Source organism: Rattus norvegicus, chromosome 2, assembly GCF_021556685.1.
Source record: "Rattus norvegicus strain SHRSP/BbbUtx chromosome 2, alternate assembly SHRSP_T2T, whole genome shotgun sequence".
Classification (NCBI taxonomy): Eukaryota; Metazoa; Chordata; class Mammalia; order Rodentia; family Muridae; genus Rattus; species Rattus norvegicus.
In genome coordinates this window covers 31,865,041-31,884,853 of record NC_141535.1, presented here as the reverse complement: position 1 = coordinate 31,884,853, position 19,813 = coordinate 31,865,041, and the positions used below count along the sequence as shown (strand labels likewise).

General features: G+C 39.2%; 1 protein-coding gene across 3 annotated transcripts in view; it reads left to right on the top strand.

Annotated features, from left to right (window-relative positions):
* The first annotated feature begins 277 nt into the window (after positions 1-277).
* Positions 278-19,813, top strand: part of Fcho2 (FCH and mu domain containing endocytic adaptor 2) — a 102,418-nt gene continuing 82,882 nt past the window's right edge. For 2 of the 3 annotated variants that reach the window (XM_087621464.1, XM_087621459.1), the window contains exons 1-3: positions 308-460; positions 9,108-9,199; positions 16,373-16,447. In XM_087621464.1, the coding sequence (XP_087477590.1) occupies positions 428-460; positions 9,108-9,199; positions 16,373-16,447 (200 nt within the window). In that variant the 5' untranslated portion in view covers positions 308-427. 3 annotated transcript variants of the gene reach the window in all.

Genomic DNA, 19,813 nt, shown 5'->3' with positions numbered 1-19,813 from the left:
CAGTCTCCTTGGGGTGGCCGGCGGCCAAGTTTCCCTAGTCCCAGCCTGGCCGGACCTGGGTCTGTTGGAGATCCTCGAAGGCCCGGACAGTGGCCGCGAGTGGGTGGGGCCCTATTAGCCCCGCCCCCGGGCCTGCGGGTCGCTTGGCTCCCGCCAGCCCCAGAGGATCGCGGAGACTAAGCTCTGTTAAATTCCCAGCGAACGCTCGGACCCCGACAGGCTGCGCGCACGCGCACTCGGGGCTCCACGTCCAGGCGCTCGTCCCCCTGCGGCGGCCGCTAGGTGGCGCATGCGCCCTGGAGGGCGCGGGCGGTCTCTGGGAAGAAGGCGGCGGCGGCGGCGAGAGGCGGGGGCGCCGTGGGGGCCGGTCCGTGTTTACACAGCGGCGGGCGGGTGCGGACGCGGAACCCGGCGCGGCGGCGGCACGATGGTCATGGCGCATTTCGTGGAGAATTTCTGGGTGAGCGGAGGGTGTTGGGGACGCCATGGGCTTCGGCTTCTCCCCGCGGCCTGCGTGCGCGGCGGGCGGCGGCTCTTCAGGCGGCCGAGCTAGAGTCCACGGCCTGGGGTTGCCCGGCCGAACTCCTGCGGGCCACGGCTCTGCGGCTACCGCGTCCTCCGGGTCGGCAACTGCGCGGGGCGCCCCGGCTGGCAGCGCGGCCCGGGAGCCGTGGCGGGGGGACTCCGAGGGCCGGCGGCGCCGGGCGGGGACAAAGCGCCGACGGGGCGTGCGCGGCGTCGGGCGCGGGGAGCCGGGCACCCGGCCGGTCTGCTTCCCGCGGCGCAGGCCCCGAGCCCCGCTCAGAGTCCGTGCACGGCCGCACGGGCTCGGCACTTCCTCTCGGCCGCGCGGCTGGGCTGGTGGGGCTTCGCCCAGGACTTTGCCTCCAGGCCTGCTCACAAAGCCTGTGGAAGTTGGATTTCGTGGACCTTCCTCGTTTTCCCCACAGCCCTCTGCTCAACGAGTGCTTTCGTGCAGTTACTGTTAGCCGATAATGGCAAGTACGCTTCAGCCGTGAACAAGGAAAGTTACGTGTTTGCTCAGGTATCTTGGCCGAACTTGGTTTTTGTGGCCCGACAGTTGCAAATACGGCACTTTTATTTGGGTAAGGTGTAGAAGTGTTGAAAGGAGTCAGCTTTCAGTCACGCCAGCCACTGCTGTCTGAGATTCTTAATTCAGTCTCAAGCATGGGCTTGCTCAATAATACAATCAGTTCATGGTTATTTGTTTTCAATGTTAACTCGTTTTCCACAAACATCGTACGCCGTGGTGTTTTTAAAGAGCGAATTTATTGAGGTTCTCTTTCCATGTATGCAGTGCATGCATTTAAAGTATGTATTGTGAAGAGTTCTTCATTGTTTTGGGCAAACATCACCACAGTCAATTTTAGAGCAATTTGATAAGCTCAGAAAGAATCCTTACCGGTTAGCAGTCATTTCCAGTTTGCCCCTTGCCTCAGCCCCTAGGCAACTGATCTCTCTGCTTCTACAGTTCTGTCTTTTCTGGACTCAGCATTTAAATGGAACTCTGATGACTGGCCTGTTTCACTTAACATAATATTTTCAAAGGTAATCCACGAGATAATATATATAAGTATTTCATTCCTTTTTATGATCAAATAATATTCCATTCCATTTTTTTACGTATCTATTCATTGGTGATGGATATTTGGTACCCATCCTAACTACTCTTTTATTATGAGTAATACTGCAGTGAACACTTATACATGTTTGTCAGAGCATGTGTTTTTATTTCTTTGGGGAATGGAATTTACTGGATCATGTGGTTAACTCTATATTTGCACATGGTTAGCCAAAGGGCCAAGAAGCAGATGTATTACTAGTTCAGTCAGCTGCTAGACTGTTTCTCAGAGTGGTACAGCGTTGCAACTTGCTCTGTTGTGTCTCAGAGTATATACTCACTAACACTTGCTGTCTTTTATTATTATGAAGGTGGACATGAAGTAGCATCTTGTGGTTTTGATTTGCATTTTTCTGTGGTTAATGGTATTGAACTTTTTTTTTGCCCATTTTAAGTATTTTTCTTTGTAGATCCATTGTCAGTTTTAAAATTTGATTATTTTTATTGCCTTTTTGTCACTGAATTCTTTTTATAGTTGGATAATCCCCCCCAAATCTTGTGCCTGCCCACTATTTAAAGGCAGTTTCCTGGCCTTCTGATCCTCTTGTTTCTGCCTACAGAATGCTGGGAATACAGGTGTGTGCCGTTTCTGTTAGCCCTGGGTGCACTTTTTTTAAAAAAATTAATTAATTAATTAATTTTTTTGAGATAGGTCTATTTACTTAGCCCTGACTGTCCTGGAACTGACTGTGTAGACCAGGTTTTGAACTCAGATTGCATGCTTCTACCTCCCAGGCATACCATTTCAGACTTTTAGATACACGCATCTCTACCTATCTACCTGCCCTCCCTCTCTCCCTCCCTCCCTTCCTTCCTTCCTTCATGTAACATATAAACTTTATTTAATAAAAGTGACAAATAAAGTAAAACAGGCACTTGTATTAAGAAAAAAAACTACAAGAAAATTTATTTTCAACAACTTATATTTAGCTGAATACTTGCTGATAAGAATACAGGTCATGCACAGGTATGGATGGAAGATTTGTACATTTTTCAAATATTCACTGAATACTACCTTATATATACATATTAAATTTGAAAAAAGATTAGATGATCCCAGCTATACTTAATTGCGTGTGTGTGTGTGTGTGTGTGTGTGTGTGTGTGTTTTGGAAGAGGTGTCTAAAGAGAATATGCATTTTGGGCTCCTGAATCGTGTACTGAACCCATCCTAGACTCTGTTGGACACAAAGGCTCCTCCACTCCTGTTCAGACATCAGATGAGGTTGTGGCAGTTGTTTAGAGAGTGACATGTACTGTGTAACATGACAGTAGATCTGCTTGTAGGCCATCCTGCCTGCAAGGAGGAGAAAACAGGAGCAGGAAACCAGAGAAACTCATGACCACCTGATGGGCATCGTAGCGACTTAACAGTAGCTGCACAGACACATGGTGTGGAGGCGACTTCTCCACCTGGAGGGCTGCCTCTTTATTTTATAATAGTACCTTCTGAGGTCCAGCTCCCACTCTGCTGTCACCTGTGCTTCTATCATCCTAAGAGGCTTGTGCTAGCCTAATGGATGTCTGTCTCCTTAGTTTTACTTTATCTGTCTCCTTCTGTGATCTATTTGAACATAATCCTGTGTGTCAAAGAAAAGGCTCCACGTCCGTCTTTGAAGTGCATGTCTTTCTGCTAGTTTTTTTTTAAAAAGGTCTTCTTTCCTCATTGGGTTTTGGTGATCTTCAAATATCACTTGACCATGAGTGTATGAGTTTATTTTTGGATTTTCAATTTTATTCCGGTCTAATTTTATGTCAACAGCTACTATACTATTTAATACAGGTTTGTATACTGAGTCAGGAGGCAGGAAATACACAAATCCTACATGTTTTTTCTTTCTTTTTTTAAAAAAGATTTTGGTTATTCTGGGGGGGGGTCCCTTTTATTTCCATATGAGTTTTAGGATTGCTCCACACACGTTAGACTTAAGTGGAAACTTAGAACCCTGTTACAAAGATTGCCTAGGGATTGATGTTCTTAGGACAGGCGCAGATAGCAAAGCTGGTTAAGACTTCTGTCTGAAGCCTGACAGGAGGACTTGTGTAGTAGGGCAAGACTCCTGCAGTTGCCCTCTGTTAGCCTTGGCTGATAGACATTCCCCACAATCTCTCTCTCTCTTTTTTTAATTAAGTAATTTATTCTATGTGTATGAGTACACTGTAGCTGTCTTCAGACACACCAGAAGAGGGCATTGGATCCTATTACAGATGGTTGTGAGCCACCATGTGGTTTCTGGGACTTGAACTCAGGACCTCTGAAAGAGCAGTCAGTGCTCTTGAGCACTGAGCCATCTCTCCAGCCCCCCACAATCTCATAATAAACATATGAAATTAGAAAAGAAAAGTTTTTTTTTAAATATTTGTTTATTTATGTATGTGAGCACAGTGTCTCTTGTATTCAGACACACCAGAAGAGGGCATCAGATCCCATTATAGATGGTTGTGAGCCACCATGTGGTTGCTGGGATTTGAACTCAGGACCTCTGGAAGAGCAGTCAGTGCTCTTAACCACTGAGCCATCTCTCCAGCCCGAAAAGCTTTTTTTTAAAACATATTTTGGACATGCTAATATTTTTAAGTTTACTAACAATTTTAAATTGTTTTTTCCTGTTTCAGAGATGTTTTGTCAGTTGAACATTAAGTGTAGCCTTGTTTTTGCCTATTTCAGAATATGAGCTTCTGGATGTTTTTGTGTATATTTTTCATGCCTCTTGTTCAGATTAATAGAGGAACAAGAATAATTTGAATATCTGAAATCTAATTTATGTTTCAATCTTTGCCTTCATTTCCACTACTAGGAACAAATAGGGAAATAGATTAAAAATAAGTTGAATTTTATTTCCAGTCTGGAATTGGGGCTCTAAATTAGAGCATGAGAGGTTCTCAGAGGAGGCAAAACGGATCGAGGAGAGCCTAGGAGCTATAACTAAGCAGCTAGCTTATAAGGGTCTCATAGTTTCTACCTTAAACATCTTACAGTTTTACAAAGTGCATGGTCATTTATGAAATAATTCTGTAGAGAATTAAATATTTATTCCCTCTAGTATTTGCAGTGGTAAGAAAATAAAACTTGTCAAAGTTTAAAACATATTGTACATGCGTACACACATTTTTTAGTTAAAAACAAAAACAAAAACAAAAAACAAACCAGTGGTCAAGGTGAGGTAATGGAAAAGGTTGAAGTTAAGTCTCTAGCCAAACAACCAGTGAGTGGTGTTCTCCCGAATGCTTATGAAGACAGACCTTTTTATTGTGGCATTTTGATAGGGAAAGCTTGAATCATTGAAACACATTTCAAGCTGTTTTGAAAGCAGCACATCCTCCCTTTTTCTTTATAGTTTTTCCTAAGTGAAACTGCTAAATTAAAAATTCCTTAATCCTTTACTTTAAAGAAAAAAACATGTTCAAGACTTCCTACATAACAGATGTTTTGTTGCTGATAAGTCTGTTGCCCTAAAGCTTAGTGTACTATTGATAATCAAGCTGAAATATTTTTTCCTGTTAATCCACACCATTACTCTTAATATGTAAAAACAAACGTTAGCTCCTCAACATATTACATAACTTTAAAAGGCTATTGTCCCGGATTTTGTTGTCTCTTTTGCTGAATCTTGCTTACAGAAAGAGTTAAGTAATAGTTTACAATACTGAGATTATCTGTAAGAACACTGCACTGTAATAATTAAAATGACTTTGTATATATACACCTAGATTGTTCATCAGTAAAAACATAAAAGGAAATAATTTCACAGATAATAATTAAAAGGAAAATAAGTATGATAGACTTGTGTTTAATGCTTTATGAATATTACTTTACATAGTGAACCAAACCCATATAACATACCACGTATTCCTTAGTGCATGTCACATTATGATAAACTGAAGTTTTGAGTTAGGTAACTTTCTCCAGAGGGCGTCTCAGTCAACACATCAAAAGTTAACAAACACATGACTAGGTGTTTTGATCCTGAAGCCTTTCCTTTTAATCTTACTGTTTAGCCTGTAAATAGTCTCATTTCATTCACTGCTTCATTGGCGTCATCATAGTTTAGTCTTAAATTAAGTTGAAGCTCTCAGTTATCCAGTTTGATCTGTAGTTATATGGGTAAATCTGGGAGGATTAAAATGCTTTTAGAAACTCTATTATTCTGTCAGTAGGACTTTGGAATGTAAAACAATTTTTGTCAATTTTAAATCTGGTATTTTAGATGAGAGATTAATAGTACATTTTGGTGGAATTTTTTTAATCAGGTGGAAAATTTAAAATTGTGTCTTTAGAAAAGTATTTGATATGACTGGAAGCACAAAATAGAAGCTTATCTTTTATTAGTTTAAAGTTCTAAATAGGGCTGGAGAGATGGATCAGAGGTCTAATCTTCCAGATGTCCTGAGTTCAATTCCCAGCAACCACATGGTGGCTCACAACCATCTGTAATGGGATCTGATGCCCTCTTCTGGTGTGTCTGAAGACAGCAACAGTGTACTCATATCCATTAAAGAAATAATAATAAAAAAGTTATATTGTAACTTGGTATTCTTGCTTAGAATATGATCCCATCAGATGGTGCACTAAATTTAAATATGTATACATATGTGGACATATATGTAGAAATATTTGCTATGTACTAACAGACTTGTAAATTGTTTTATATCTATTGATAGATACTCCAAAGGTACAAAAAAAAAGACTGAAATATAAAGTCTCCCCTTTTCTTTGTCTAGATTTCCCCGAAGGCAGTTACTGGTACAAAAAAAGACTGAAATATAAAGTCTCCCCTTTTCTTTGTCTAGGTTTCCCTGAAGGCAGTTACTTATTTCTTTTTAGCATCTGAGAAAGCCTGTATATATACAAGCATAAACATTTGCAAAGTGAAATGTATTAGGGTATAGCCGTGAAAGCAGTTACGTACCCAAGCTGTTTTTGTTGCAAAAGACGGTATCCTGCTACAAATTCAATTAAGTCAGCCAATGGTTCTACTAAAATCACATGATAGTAGACATTCTGAAAATATAGGGTTTTTGGTTTTTTGAGACAGGATTTCTTTGCGTAGGCCTGGCTGTCCTGGAACTTGCTCTGTAGACCAGCTTGGCTTCAAACTTAGAGATCCACTTGCCTCTGCCTCTCAAGGGCTGGGAGACTTGGGTTTTTGAGGTTTTGCATTTCAGTACCATCTATTTAGAGCTTTACAACTTCATTATAAGCTGGTGGGTGGTTTTATCAAACATGTGCAGTTTCTGTGTTCTAGTCCAGTGATAGCATCCCTTGGAAGATCCTTTGCTTTTTGTCTATTCTATTTCTATTTATTTATTTTATTATTCATATTTATTTTATTTTAGTTTCTCTGTATAGCCTTTGCTGTCCTAGAACTTGCTTTGTAGTCCAGGCTGGCATTGAACAGAGATCTGTCTGCCTCTGCCTCCCTAGTACTGGCATTAAAGTTGTGTGCCACAACTGCCTACCTCGTTTGTTGATTCTAAATCTACATGATGATATTTCGTTTGATAATGGTTAGCTAAGAGAATATTCTTATTTTGATTGAAAAAAATGGCTTGACAAACAGTATAAGTTAAAAAACTCACAAAAATCTAACGTTAAATAATACATTCTTTTTTTTTTTTTTTTTTTTTTTCCTTTTCTTTTTTTCGGAGCTAGGGACCGAACCCAGGGCCTTGCACTTGCTAGGCAAGCGCTCTACCACTGAGCTAAATCCCCAACCCTTAAATAATACATTCTTAAATATGGAAACCTGTTGAAGCTTAGGGAGATGTTGGACTCAAAATAATTTTATATTTTTTCTTCATGGATAAAAATGGAAGTTCAAAATACAAAATTTTTTTTAAAGATTTATTTATTTATTATATATAAGTACACGGTAGCTGTTTAGACACACCAGAAGAGGGCATCAGATCTCATTACAGATGGTTGTAAGCCATCATGTGGTTGCTGGGATTTGAACTCAGGACCTTTGGAAGAGCAGTCAGTGCTCTTAACCACTGAGCCATCTCTCCAGCCCCCAAATATTTTCTATTACTACAAATATAATATTTTTATTTGTTGTATGTGTGGCAAGTACTTGATGTTTACAAGCTAAGAGTTTATTAGAAATGATGTCAGCTTGGTTTGAAGTTCCTGTTTGCTGCTGTTTTGGTAAGCTGTTGAGAACTTAGATTTCCGGTCCTGTGTACTTGCTTATAGGATTGCTTCATACCCAGCACATATTTCATTCCTCATTTTACTTTCATTCAAGAAAATTAAAAACTTAAGCCATAAATATGGGCATTGTTAAACTTAATTTATTGTTCTTTATTTTACAGATTAAATGGACATTTTTGGTATTTCCTTTGTAATAATTTGATAATATAGAACTTACACGGTTAAATACTACAAAGACTTTAAAATTTGTATGATTCTTTTAATCCCATCAGTTGGAGATAAAACAATATCTTGTTTCTTTTCTTTTCTTTTTTTTTTTCTTCTTTTTTCTTTTTTTTGGAGCTGGGGACCGAACCCAGGGCCTTGCGCTTGCTAGGCAAACGCTCTACCACTGAGCTAAGTCCCCAACCCCTTGTTTCTTTTCTTAAATCTTTATTTTAAGGAAATAAAAATTGTGGGGTTGGAGAGCTGGCTCAGCAGTTAAGAGCACTGGCTTTTCTTTTTGAGAACTGAGGTTCATTCCCAGCACCCGCATGGCAGCTCTTAACGTTGTAACTTTAGTTCCAGGGTGTCTGACACCCTCACCAGACACATACGGACAAAACACCAGTGCACCCAAAATAAAATAGAGCACTTAAAAAACTTTAAGCTCTTTTTTCAAGTTTATTGAAATCTGAATAGAAATTACAAAATATTTTATGATGGTCAAAGCTTATGTTGTTAATAATAGTATGCTGATTTGACTCAGAAGTCAGGATTTAATTTTCTTTCCATCCATCCATCCATCCATCCATCCATCCATCCATCCATCCATCCATCCATCCATGGCAAGGTCTCAGTATAGTCCTGGCTATTCTAGTATGTAGACTAGGCTACCCTTGAGCTCAAGGAGATGCATATCTCCCTTTACCTTCCATTGCTGGGGTTAAAGGTGTACATCATCATGCTGAGCTGGGATTTAGTTATTTTAGAGCAAAAACATAAATAATCCAGAATCTCTTGATATGTTAATGGGGTTTTATAATGTATTTTAGAAAGTCCCTGTTGATTGCCTAAAATATGGTGTGCGTTTCTTAAAAGTTTCAGATTAATCTCATTGATTATACACTTTAGCATGTGTGTGGAATGAGTATGTATAGTCAACTGTAAATGTTATTAAAGGTATGGAAATTGTTTTGAAAGTATGTAGGCAGTTAACAATTTTTAGCTTAAAGAAAAATAGCTTACCAGAACATAAGAATTATATAATAATTAATAATATTGTATTTTCATAATTTTAATGTCTGGTTTTATTTATCTTTTGAATTTCAGGGGGAAAAAAATAATGGCTTTGATGTTCTGTACCATAATATGAAACATGGACAGATATCAACTAAAGAACTAGCAGATTTTGTAAGAGAAAGGTATGTGTTTTTATAAGTGGTTTAGGAATTTACCAATTTAAATTTAAGAATATAAATAATTGCAAAAATTTTAGTTGGACTTAAATAATCAAGATTCACTTTTTAAAAATATAGTATAGTTGTATTTTAAAGCAGTGTTTTACAAACTTTTATCATCTCCACACTGAGCGCTGATAAAATGGTTGAAGCTCGGGTTTGCAAATTACTGCTTTATAATAGCTATACATTTCACATTGAATGTATTAGCAAAATAATGTAATGAAACAAGAATTTCAGAAGTTGAAACATTTGTCATTTCTTTTGTTGTTGTTGTTGTTTTTGTTTGTTTTTCTCCAGACTGGGTTTCTCCATGTAGCTCTGGCTGTCCTGGAACTTGCTCTGTAGACCAGGCTGGTCTCAAACTCAGAGATCCTCCTGCAGGGTGTAGCACTACCACGCAGCACATTGCCATCTTTTTAAAGCAGATATGCTAAAATAATTTGAAAAAACTCTCCCAAACTCAGTTTAGTTGTTCATTATAATTTCTATTGAAAAAGTTTTATAGTTTTAAATGCTATAAATTTTATAAAATGTTATTTTCTTTAGACTTTAGAATATAATAGTCAATTTAGAAATTACTAGAAGTTAATATAACTTGACATTTACAAAGCTGCTTTTGTACTTGGATTCTCTACCCCCCCCCCCCTTTTTTTTTTTGTAACAAGGTTACACTGTGTAGCTCTGGCCAGTCCAGAGCTCACTATGCAGACCAGGCTGGCCTGGAACTCAGTTCTGTCTTCTCAGCCTCCTCAGTGCTAGAATTTAAGGCCTGTGCCACTGTGTCCCCCATCCCAATAACCAAAATCAGCTCAGGCTGGCCTTGAATTCTCTATACAGCTAAAGATGCCATTGATCATTTTGTTTCAGCCATCTCAGGCTGGGACTACAGGCATTTGCCGCCACATCCACTCATTTCTCCTGCTTCATAGAGCTGTTCTGTGATGAGCTCTACCTCATTGTGTAGTTGTTGTTGTTTTGTTGTGTGAATACATTAAAGAAATCTTTATTATAGGGACTTTTGGCCTTTAAATCTATTCCATTTGTTCATATTTTCTTTGAATAACATAGCTGTCTCATGTTTTCTTAGTACCAAGTATTTGCTTGCATTCTAAAGATAATGGTTGCAAATATGTATCATCTTTCATGGAGTTTATGGGAAGGGAGATAGATACATGATACACAGGAATTGGGATATTAATGATTTTACATGGGACAGTTCTTCTGGCTTCCACCTTTCACCTGGAGAAGGAATCTCAGATAGTTGGAGCGCTGGGTAAAGGCTGACCTTCCTGGCTTCTGCATCATCATCAGCAGCAGCAGCATAAGCAGGAATAAAGGAAGGAAGGCACAATATCTCTGATATCTCCTGAACTTTCCTCTTACCCAACACATTCTTCACTGCTGTCACTCTCTGCCTTGAGGTCTCTATTTATGTCAGTCACAGGGAGTCTAGTAATTGTGGGGTGATTTCTTCTTCTTTTCTTCCTGAGGCAGGGTTTCTCTGTGTGGGCCTGGTTGTCCTGGAACTTGCTTTGTAGATCAGGCTGGATTCAGAATCACAGAGATCACCTTCCAAGTGCTGGTGCGTGCCACCATTCTTACTAGAATGGAAGTGCTCAGTGTTTGATTTATTTATTTTATCGAGTGTGCTCTGGCTCCTGTGTTTATTATGTCATTAGGCATCGAGTAAGCCCTCAGTAAAGGATGATTTACAGTCTAATCATCTTGACTCTGTATGTTTGCCTGAATGTCAGCATTTGCTCTTACTGGTTCATCTTCACTGATTTTTGTTCTAGAATCCATTCCTTGTATTGTAGTTAGAGGATTTTTTTGTTTGTTTTTAATTTTTATTTTTGAGCTACAGAACAGCTTGTTGGGTTCTTGTTTAAATTATTTCATAGGTTTTCTGTTTCTGTTAAGATAAGCCTGAATTGTCTTAGCTCCCACCAGGTTCCTTCTTACTTCCGTCCTGAGATAGCAGTCGTGAGCAGGCTTCCTCCACTGTAGGCACTGCCATTGACTTGTTCTTTGTACGTTCATTCGTCATCTTTGTTGGTCAGGCTTTTGCATTCCCCTGCCCTTCCTGGTCTGTCTGACTAGGGTTAAAAACACCTATCTTGATCTCTGGTGATATTGTAACATCTTTTAATTATTCATTTGTATTTGTTTCTGAACCACAGAAACACATTGTTGTACTTAGGAGACACTGCAGTGTTCTGTTGTACCTCAGCAGGCTTCAGTGTGCTGTTGTCTGATATGTGTGCTGTTGTCTGATATGTGTGCTGTTGTCTGATATGTGTGCTGTTGTCTGATATGTGTGCTGTTGTCTGATATGTGTGCTGTTGTCTGATATGTGTGCTGTTTTACTGTCTTTCTTCACTGAATAAATAAAGCTCACATGGCACAGTCTGCTGCTTTGTTGTGTTATCTTTGTTTTGTTTTTTTTCTGGTCTATCTTCTGCACTTATTCTCCAGTAATTTATCAATCTCAATGTCATCTTAGTTTGTTTTTCTGTTTTTTTTTCTTTTTTGTTGTCTGCTTTTGGGCCTTTTTTGTAAGTCTGTTTTCTTCCATTGGTTTAAAAGTAGCACCTGCAGTATGCTTTTCAGTTTGTGATTATCCTAGGTCTTACAGTAAGAGTTCCTTGTCCTATTAATAATGACTGTCGCTTGTTAACTGTTTCCTGAAGATGTGCAGACCTCAGAACATCACTTCCTCTTGGCGTGTTTGGAGGTCAGAGGACAACTTGCAGGACTGGCTGTCCTTCTACATCCTGTGGGTCTGAGAGCTCACACTCAGGTCGTTAGCCTTGGTGGCAGGCCATTACTCACTAAGCCATCTTATCAGCCCCTTTCTTTAAAAAATACCTTTTTTTCTTGAGTCCAGGTCTTGTTATATAAACTCTGTCCTGGTCCTCACTATGTGGCCTGTGCTGGCTTTGAGCTCATGTCATTCTTCTTCCATTGGCCTTCTAAGTGTTGGGATTACAGACATTTTCTACCATTTCTACCATACCTGCCCCCTTTTTCACTTTTCAAAAACTTCATTATGGAAATAATACAATTATCATTTTTGATGTGCTTTTTTCTTACTATTTTAAAAATTATTTAATGTTTATGGGTATTTTGTCTGTGGCACATCTGAATCACTGGTACCTGAGGAGGCTCTAGAAGAAGGCATTACATCCTTGGCATTGTAATTACAGATAGTTGGCTGTAAGTATCTGGGTGTTAGGAATCAAACCTGGGCCCTAGAAGGGTAGCCAGTTATTTATTTGTTTATTTTTTATTTATTTCTCATATATTACATCCAAACCTCAGTTTCCCCTCCCTTTACAATTCCCAGTCCTCCCCCCAAACCCCTCCTCTTCCCCAGACCCCACTGTTCCTTGGTTTCCCTTCAGAAAAGAGGAATCCTAGGATATCAACCAGAAAAGGTAGAACAAGTTACAGTAAGACTAGACACAAACCCTCATATCAAGGCTGGATGAGACAACCCAGTAGGAGGAAAAGGATCCCAAGAGTAGACAGAAGAGTCAGAGTTCCCCCTTCCCACTGTCAGGAATCCCACAAGAACACTAAGCAATATAGCCATACAACATATGCAGAGGACCTAGCTCAGACTCACACAGGCTCTGTGATTGTCATTTCAGTCTCTGTGAGCCCTGCTTAGTTGATTCTGTGGGCTTAACACAGCCCACAGTGTCCTCAACTCCTCTTTTCTGGTTCCTACAATTCTTTCTTCCCTCTTCCACAAGGTTCCCCAAGTTCTGCCTAATATCTGCAACCACTCCTCTTGACCAGTGAAGTGCCTCTCTGGTTCCTTACCTTTCTGGTTGGTTGGTTTGTTTTTTGTTTTGTTTTGTTTTGTTTTTTCCAGAGGAGGTCTCACTATGTAGCTCTGGCTGTTCTGGAACTCAGTACATGGACTAGGTTGTCCTCTGACACACATCTGCCTGCCTCTGCATTCCCGGGTGGAGTTGAAGGTAGTTTGCCCTCGTGCCTGGCTCTTCTATTTAACTTTTCTTTTGTATTTAAATGGATTTTCAAGACAGGGTTTCTCTGAGTAACAGCCCTGGCTGTTCTTGAACTTGATCTGTGACCACATGGCTTCTAAACTATAGAGATCCTCCTGTCTCTATCTCCTGAGTGCTAGGATTAAAGACGTGTGCTGCCACAACCAGCCCTAACTTCTTAAGCCAACATTAGATTAACAGATGTTACATTTCCTCCTTTACCAGTGAGGTCACATGGGCATTCCTTAACTCTAAGTTTTGTTTATGACAAACTATTTTACTTCAGTTTTTTTAGCTGCCTTTTCTAGATGTTCTGAAGGAAAAAGCTGCCTGACATATCTGATGGCTTCTTGGCATCCTTACTGATTGTTAAATTGTCAAATGTCCTGTTCCTAGTTCATAGGTATTTTAGTGTCTTTCTTTTTCTTATAATTATTATTTTTATGTGTATGGGTGTTTTGCCTGCACTTGTGTGTACCATACATGTACAATGGTCATGGAGGCCAAAAGAGGGTGGCAAATCTCCGGAACTAGAGTTAGAATTGGTTGTGAGCTATTATATGTGGGTGCTGGAAGTTATATTGAGATCCTCTGTAAGAGCAGCCAGTGTTCTTTACTGCTGAGCTATCTGTGTTTTTCCAATTAAACTTCACCACTAAGATACTAATATTTCACCAAAAAAAAAAAAAACCCCAAAAAACAAAAAACCCAAAAGAACTAGCTGGGTGGTGGTAGCACATATCTGTGTGTGTGTGTGTGTGTGTGTGTGTGTGTGTGTGTGTGTGTGTGTGTGAGAGAGAGAGAGAGAGAGAGAGAGAGAGCGAGAGAGCGAGCGCACGCACGCTAGTTCACATGGGCACTTGTGTTGTTTTTTGTTTTTCAACACAGTGTTTCTTGTATGTAGCTTTAACTGTTCTGGAACTTGATCTGTAGACCAGGCTGGCCTCAGACTCCCAGAGACCTAACTGTCTCTGTTGGCTGAGTGCTGGGGATTCAAGGTACGAGCAACCACTGCCCAGCTGGGACACACATTTAATCCCAACACTGAAGAGGCAGAGGCAGGGGGATGAAGAGGCAGAGGCAGGGGGATGTGTGGATTCAAGGCCACCCTGGTTTATAGAGTTGAATCCCAGAAAGAACAACTAGGGCTATAAGAAAAACCCGTCTCAAAAACCAAAAGAAAAAAAAAGATGCTAGTATTTATTTCTGTATTTACTTTTTAAAGATGATCAAAGTACTACTTATAGTATTATTTAAAAATATAGATAAAACCAAAAAAACACAACAAAATTTTTGTTGTTATTGTCTGTTTGAGGTATTGTCTTGCTTTGTTTCCTGAGCTGACTTTATGATCTGGCTTGGCCTACTGAATAGATAAGATTATAGGTATTTGCTCTCATCTGTGGCATATAAATGAATAAAAGTGCAGAAGAAAATCACAGGGCTACCAGTGAGGGGCTATTTCTGTCAGTACTTTTTGGGCAGTTGGTGTTTGTTTGTTTGTTTGTTTGTTTGTTTGTTTTTTGTGACTAGGAAGTATTTGAAGATAAGTATAGAAATTTGGAGTTGAGGGGATACAGATGTCTTAACTATAGGTATATAGTTAGGCTGGGAGAGTTGAACATTAGTGCAAGAGTGGTGTGGAACTCATCAAAATAAATGGACGGGGACAGTTGTAGGTTTTTCCACTATTAAAGTCAGTGCACAGTTAAGAAGGGCTAGAGAAATTACGGAACAAGTAACGAGATGTAGCACTTAGAGATTTTATATATATAAAATCCCTCCACACCAATATTTATTTTATATGTAACACTACTAATTGTGTTTCCTTTTAATTTTAAATTTAATTCTTTTTAGTCTAAAATCTTCATGTTAATAGATAAATGTTTTCTAGTATAGTGTTTTAGATCTTATTTGCAAAATAAATTAAACTCTGAAGTTCAGGACCTACCAATTGCTTGGTGACTCATACTTAGTTTTGTGCAAATGATTGTCATAGGGTTCATTAATTCAAAATTTTTTTAATTAAATTTTTATTTATTTTATGTGCATGGGAGTATGCATGGGTCAGGTCAGAGGTTAGAGGACATCTTGTGGGATTTAATTTTCTCTTTCTACCATGTGAGTTCCAGGGATTAAATTCAGCTTGTCAGACTTGGTGGCAGATACATTACCCACCGAGCCATCCCTCCAGCCCCAGGCTTATTACTTTAAATACACTTCCCAGTGTTGGAAATAATCAAACTGTGACGACACTAAGTACTCATCCCATAGCTCAGGCTGGGAGTGTTAAACCTAACTGCATACTGGCCTTAAAGTTGTGATTCTCCTGCCTCAGCTTCCCCAGTGCAGGATTACAGATGTGTCACCATGTGTAGCCTTACTGGTTTTGTCATTGTTGTTGTAGTAATTATTTTATTAGTTATTATGTTAATTTCTTAGTGTGCCTAACTTAAAAATTAAATCATAGGCATATGTATAGGGTGAGAGTATTAATTGTAATGTAGATTTATTGTTCATACTTGCTATTGCTACAAGAAAACAAATTAAGAAAGGATTTATTTGGCTCACAGTTTCAAAGATTTTAGCCCATGATCATTTATTTATGTTACATTGACTCTAAGGCAAGGGTAACTGTCACATCAGTGAAAGAATCTAGAAGCTGCTTACCTTACCTTACGATTGCCAGGAAGCACAGAACGAGATCAAAGGGGGCTGGGATTGAGGTTTATCTTCCCAGGACCCACAACTCCTCCAAGTAGGTTTGATCTCTTTATTCTTACCACCTTCCAGTAGTGTCACCAGATTGTAAATCCGCCAAAGGATTAATCCATTATTTAGGGCAGAGACCTCCTGACCTTATGCATTCTCAATGATTGAGTTAACCAGCTGGAGACCAAACCTTTAACATGGGAACATTTTTGGGGATACTACAAATCCAAACCATAACAATAGCACTTAACATTGTCCAAGATTTTAGATATCCACTGGGGCCCCCTGCTGGTTTTTTAACATGAGTCATGTTCTCATTTTCACATTTTTAATTAAAGTTTTGTAACTTTGTTATGTTTGGATCACTAAACAATAGATATTATAATATAGCAATTTAATTTAACAGAGCTACAATAGAAGAGGCATACTCCAGATCAATGACAAAACTAGCGAAATCTGCAAGCAATTATTCACAACTTGGGTGAGTTAATTTCTGGCTGTTTTTCAAAATGTATTAAGACAAAGTTCTTGAGACTATTGGGTTTTTGCTAAGAATCTGAAAGTTTGTAAGTATGATATTTAGTGATATATCTCTTAGTGCTAATACATTTTCGAAATGTGTTAACATGGAAACTTAAGGGTTCTTTGGAAAGTCCGTTATGTTGGATGGTGCTTTGCTGGGTCAGACACATGAAGGAGTGTTTTCCTGAAGCGGACACAATTGAAAGATTGTTTTGCTAAAGCAGACACATGAAGGAACATTCTGCTGAAGTGGACACAGGTGAAAGGATGTTTCGCTAAGGCAGACTCCTGAGCGGATGTTTTGCTGAAGCAGACTATCAGGTAAAAAGATGTTTGGTAAAGCAAACGTGAAAAAACGCATGAGGAAGGATTCTTCGCCTGTCTTCGCTAATGACATGCAAGGATTGGTCCACCCTGCATTGCACAGTTGAGCTCCATTTGTTGTGATGCCATAGAGAAAATGCACCAAAAGCCTTCTGCTGGTGTTCTGGCAGCTTCTTGCCACTTCCGAGAAAAGACTCAGGCCGATTGGCAGTGTGATGTCAGCTGATACAGACTCACATTCTGAGGCAAGACCTGTGGAAGACGTGGTGTTTGGAGGGAGTGTAAATAGAACTCCCGTGTACTGTGAGAGGGGCTGGCTTGTAGCTAGCTGTGCAGTGCTTCTTGGTCTAGAGCCTAAGGAGCTGATCTTTGCTTTGTTGAGAGAGGTCCTACGGAGAACTCCTGGTGTCCCTGGTGGTCCTGGTCCCTCCTGCTGACTAGTACTGATTCAGCTGAGGCCTGGCTGTCTCTGCTAGGTCATGCCACCACTGCTGATTCTTGTTTGCTATCCCAACTCTACCGAACTGGACTGCTGGTGTATTCATGGAGTGTTTGCCTGTGGACCGAGCTGCCACTGTTGAATCCTGTGAACTGAACTGCTGATTTCCTGACAATGGGATCTGCTCCAAAGAACAATTTCTAAACAGGTCCACTTCCCCCATATCCTAATGACCTTTTTTCTCTCTGCATCTGGTGGGTGGTTGGCTAGATGAGAGGTTAAAGCATTTAAGAACCATATTAAAAGTAGGTTGAGAAAAAAAATCTAAAGCTTCAGTGTGTTGTTAGGCAAATTTGTCATTTGTAAACAGCATAGAGTATATTCACAAAAACTAAAATGGCCGTGAGAACACTCATTGCTAAGGCTTTGGTGCCAATGATGTCTGTTGTTGAAAATGTCACTAAGAGCATGTGGCAGACTGTATTGTATACTTAATTTTTTTTCTTTTTTTTTTTTTTCTCTTCTTTTTCTTTTTTCTTTTTTTCGGAGCTGGGGACCAAACCCAGGGCCTTGTGCTTGCTAGGCAAGTGCTCTACCACTGAGCTAAATCCCTCCAACCCCAATTTTTTTTAAAAGATTTATTTATTTTATGCATACGAGTACACTGTAGCTGACACATCAGACACAACAGAAGAGGGGCATTGGATCCCATTACAGATATAGATGGCTGTGAGCCACCATGTGGTTGCTGGGAATTGAACTCAGGACCTCTGGAAGAGCAGTCAGTGCTCTTAACCTCTGAGCCATCTCCCCAGCCCATGTACTTATTTAAAATGTTTGTTTCCTATAAATATATTCCTGGTAGAAAATGTCATGTAGTTACTGAATCAGTCAGTACAAAGATAATGAAACTTTTTCTTTAACAAATTTTGAAGTTAAAATATAATCACATTTTCTCCTTTTCCTTTCCTCTGTCCAACCCTTCCTACTGTACCCTCCTTGTTTTCTCTCAGATTCTACCTCTGGTTTTTTAAATGTCATTACATAGATTTATATGTTTAAGTGTATATAAACATAGAAATACAACCTCTTCAGTTCTTATAATATTGTATAAGTTATTTCAGGACTGATCATTTGGACTTGCATAACCACTTTAGGAGCTCTTCCATGTAGAAGAGACTATTTCTCCTACACTTAGCATTTCTTAGTTGCCTGTAACTCTTTGTCTAGGATTAAGGCTTCATGAAACTTATATTTTCAATGTAATCGTTTTATATTGTTAAGTTTTGAGATTGCAATTAAATATGTGTAAAGTACTATTCTAGTTTTCTGGAAGTTCATTTAAATTTTGTTGCACTTTAACAGTGATCTTTAAAAACTCATTTAAATGATCTAGCGTGGTAATACATGACCTGTAATCCCAGCACAGGGAGACTGAGATGGCAAGATGTCAAGTGTAAGGCCAGCCTGTGTAGGCTACATAGTGAGACTCTTTCTTAAGATTAAAACACAGCAACAGCAAATCACCTAGAAGATAAACTTCATTTAAGATATTTTTAAATTTCTTCTATTGTTTAATAGACTTATTACATTTTCCTTTGAAAATTTATATTCCTTATAAAATGAAAATTAATAATACTTCATTTGCTGTAGAAAGCATACTTACAGTGTAACATCTGTGGCAAGAATAATAATGTAATAGGAACTATAACAACTCCAGAATGAAGGGTTGATTATTATCTTAAAGTTGAGGAAAGGCTGGTTGTATGTATATTAGTCTAACGAGATTCTGTGGTGGTTTGTAGTAGAAGGCTCATCTGTATCTGGGATTCTGATAAGTCTGAATTTCTTGAAATTTAATACAAAGTTCTGTGAATATATATCACGTACTCCTAATTAGTAGAACCTATATAAATAATCTAGTTTACAAGTGTGTCTGTGTTTTAAAAATGTTAAGAAAAGCTATTTATAAAAAAAAAAAAAAAAGAAAAGCTATTTCTGTAAGTGTCATGTGGTGTGGTTGAGTGAGTTGAAGACTTCTGCTTTAGCCCAGGCTCTGAGGAGAAACCCAGTTCATCTTCACTCAGAGGCACGGTTTGGCAGTGTGCTGTTTGCAGTAATGGACCTGCAGGCATTCGCAGTGGCTCGACAGCTTCAGGCTCTCCCGTCCTTTGTACCTAGCATTGTTGAGACTATTTTTATTTTTACCTCCATTGATTCTCCAGTTCTTTTCTTTCCCTTTCTCTTTTTGTCTTAGGTTTATTATTTTGTTATATCTCTTCTCAGAACTTGTTTTTCTAAAGGCTCCATGTTAATGTCTTCTAAACATAGTTTCTTTTTTTCCTAACCACAGTAGGAGAGTCAGAAATAATGATGAAAGCTGATTCAACTACTTGATTTCATTTTATTTAGAAAAATCTATTGTAATTTTTAGTTTCTTGATGAATAAAGGAAGAAATATGGGTTGACTTGACCTGTGATTTCTGACAACATTCTTGGGTTTAGAATGTGTGCTTCCTTTTTTTTTTTTTTTTGGAGCTGGGGACCGAACCCAGGGCCTTG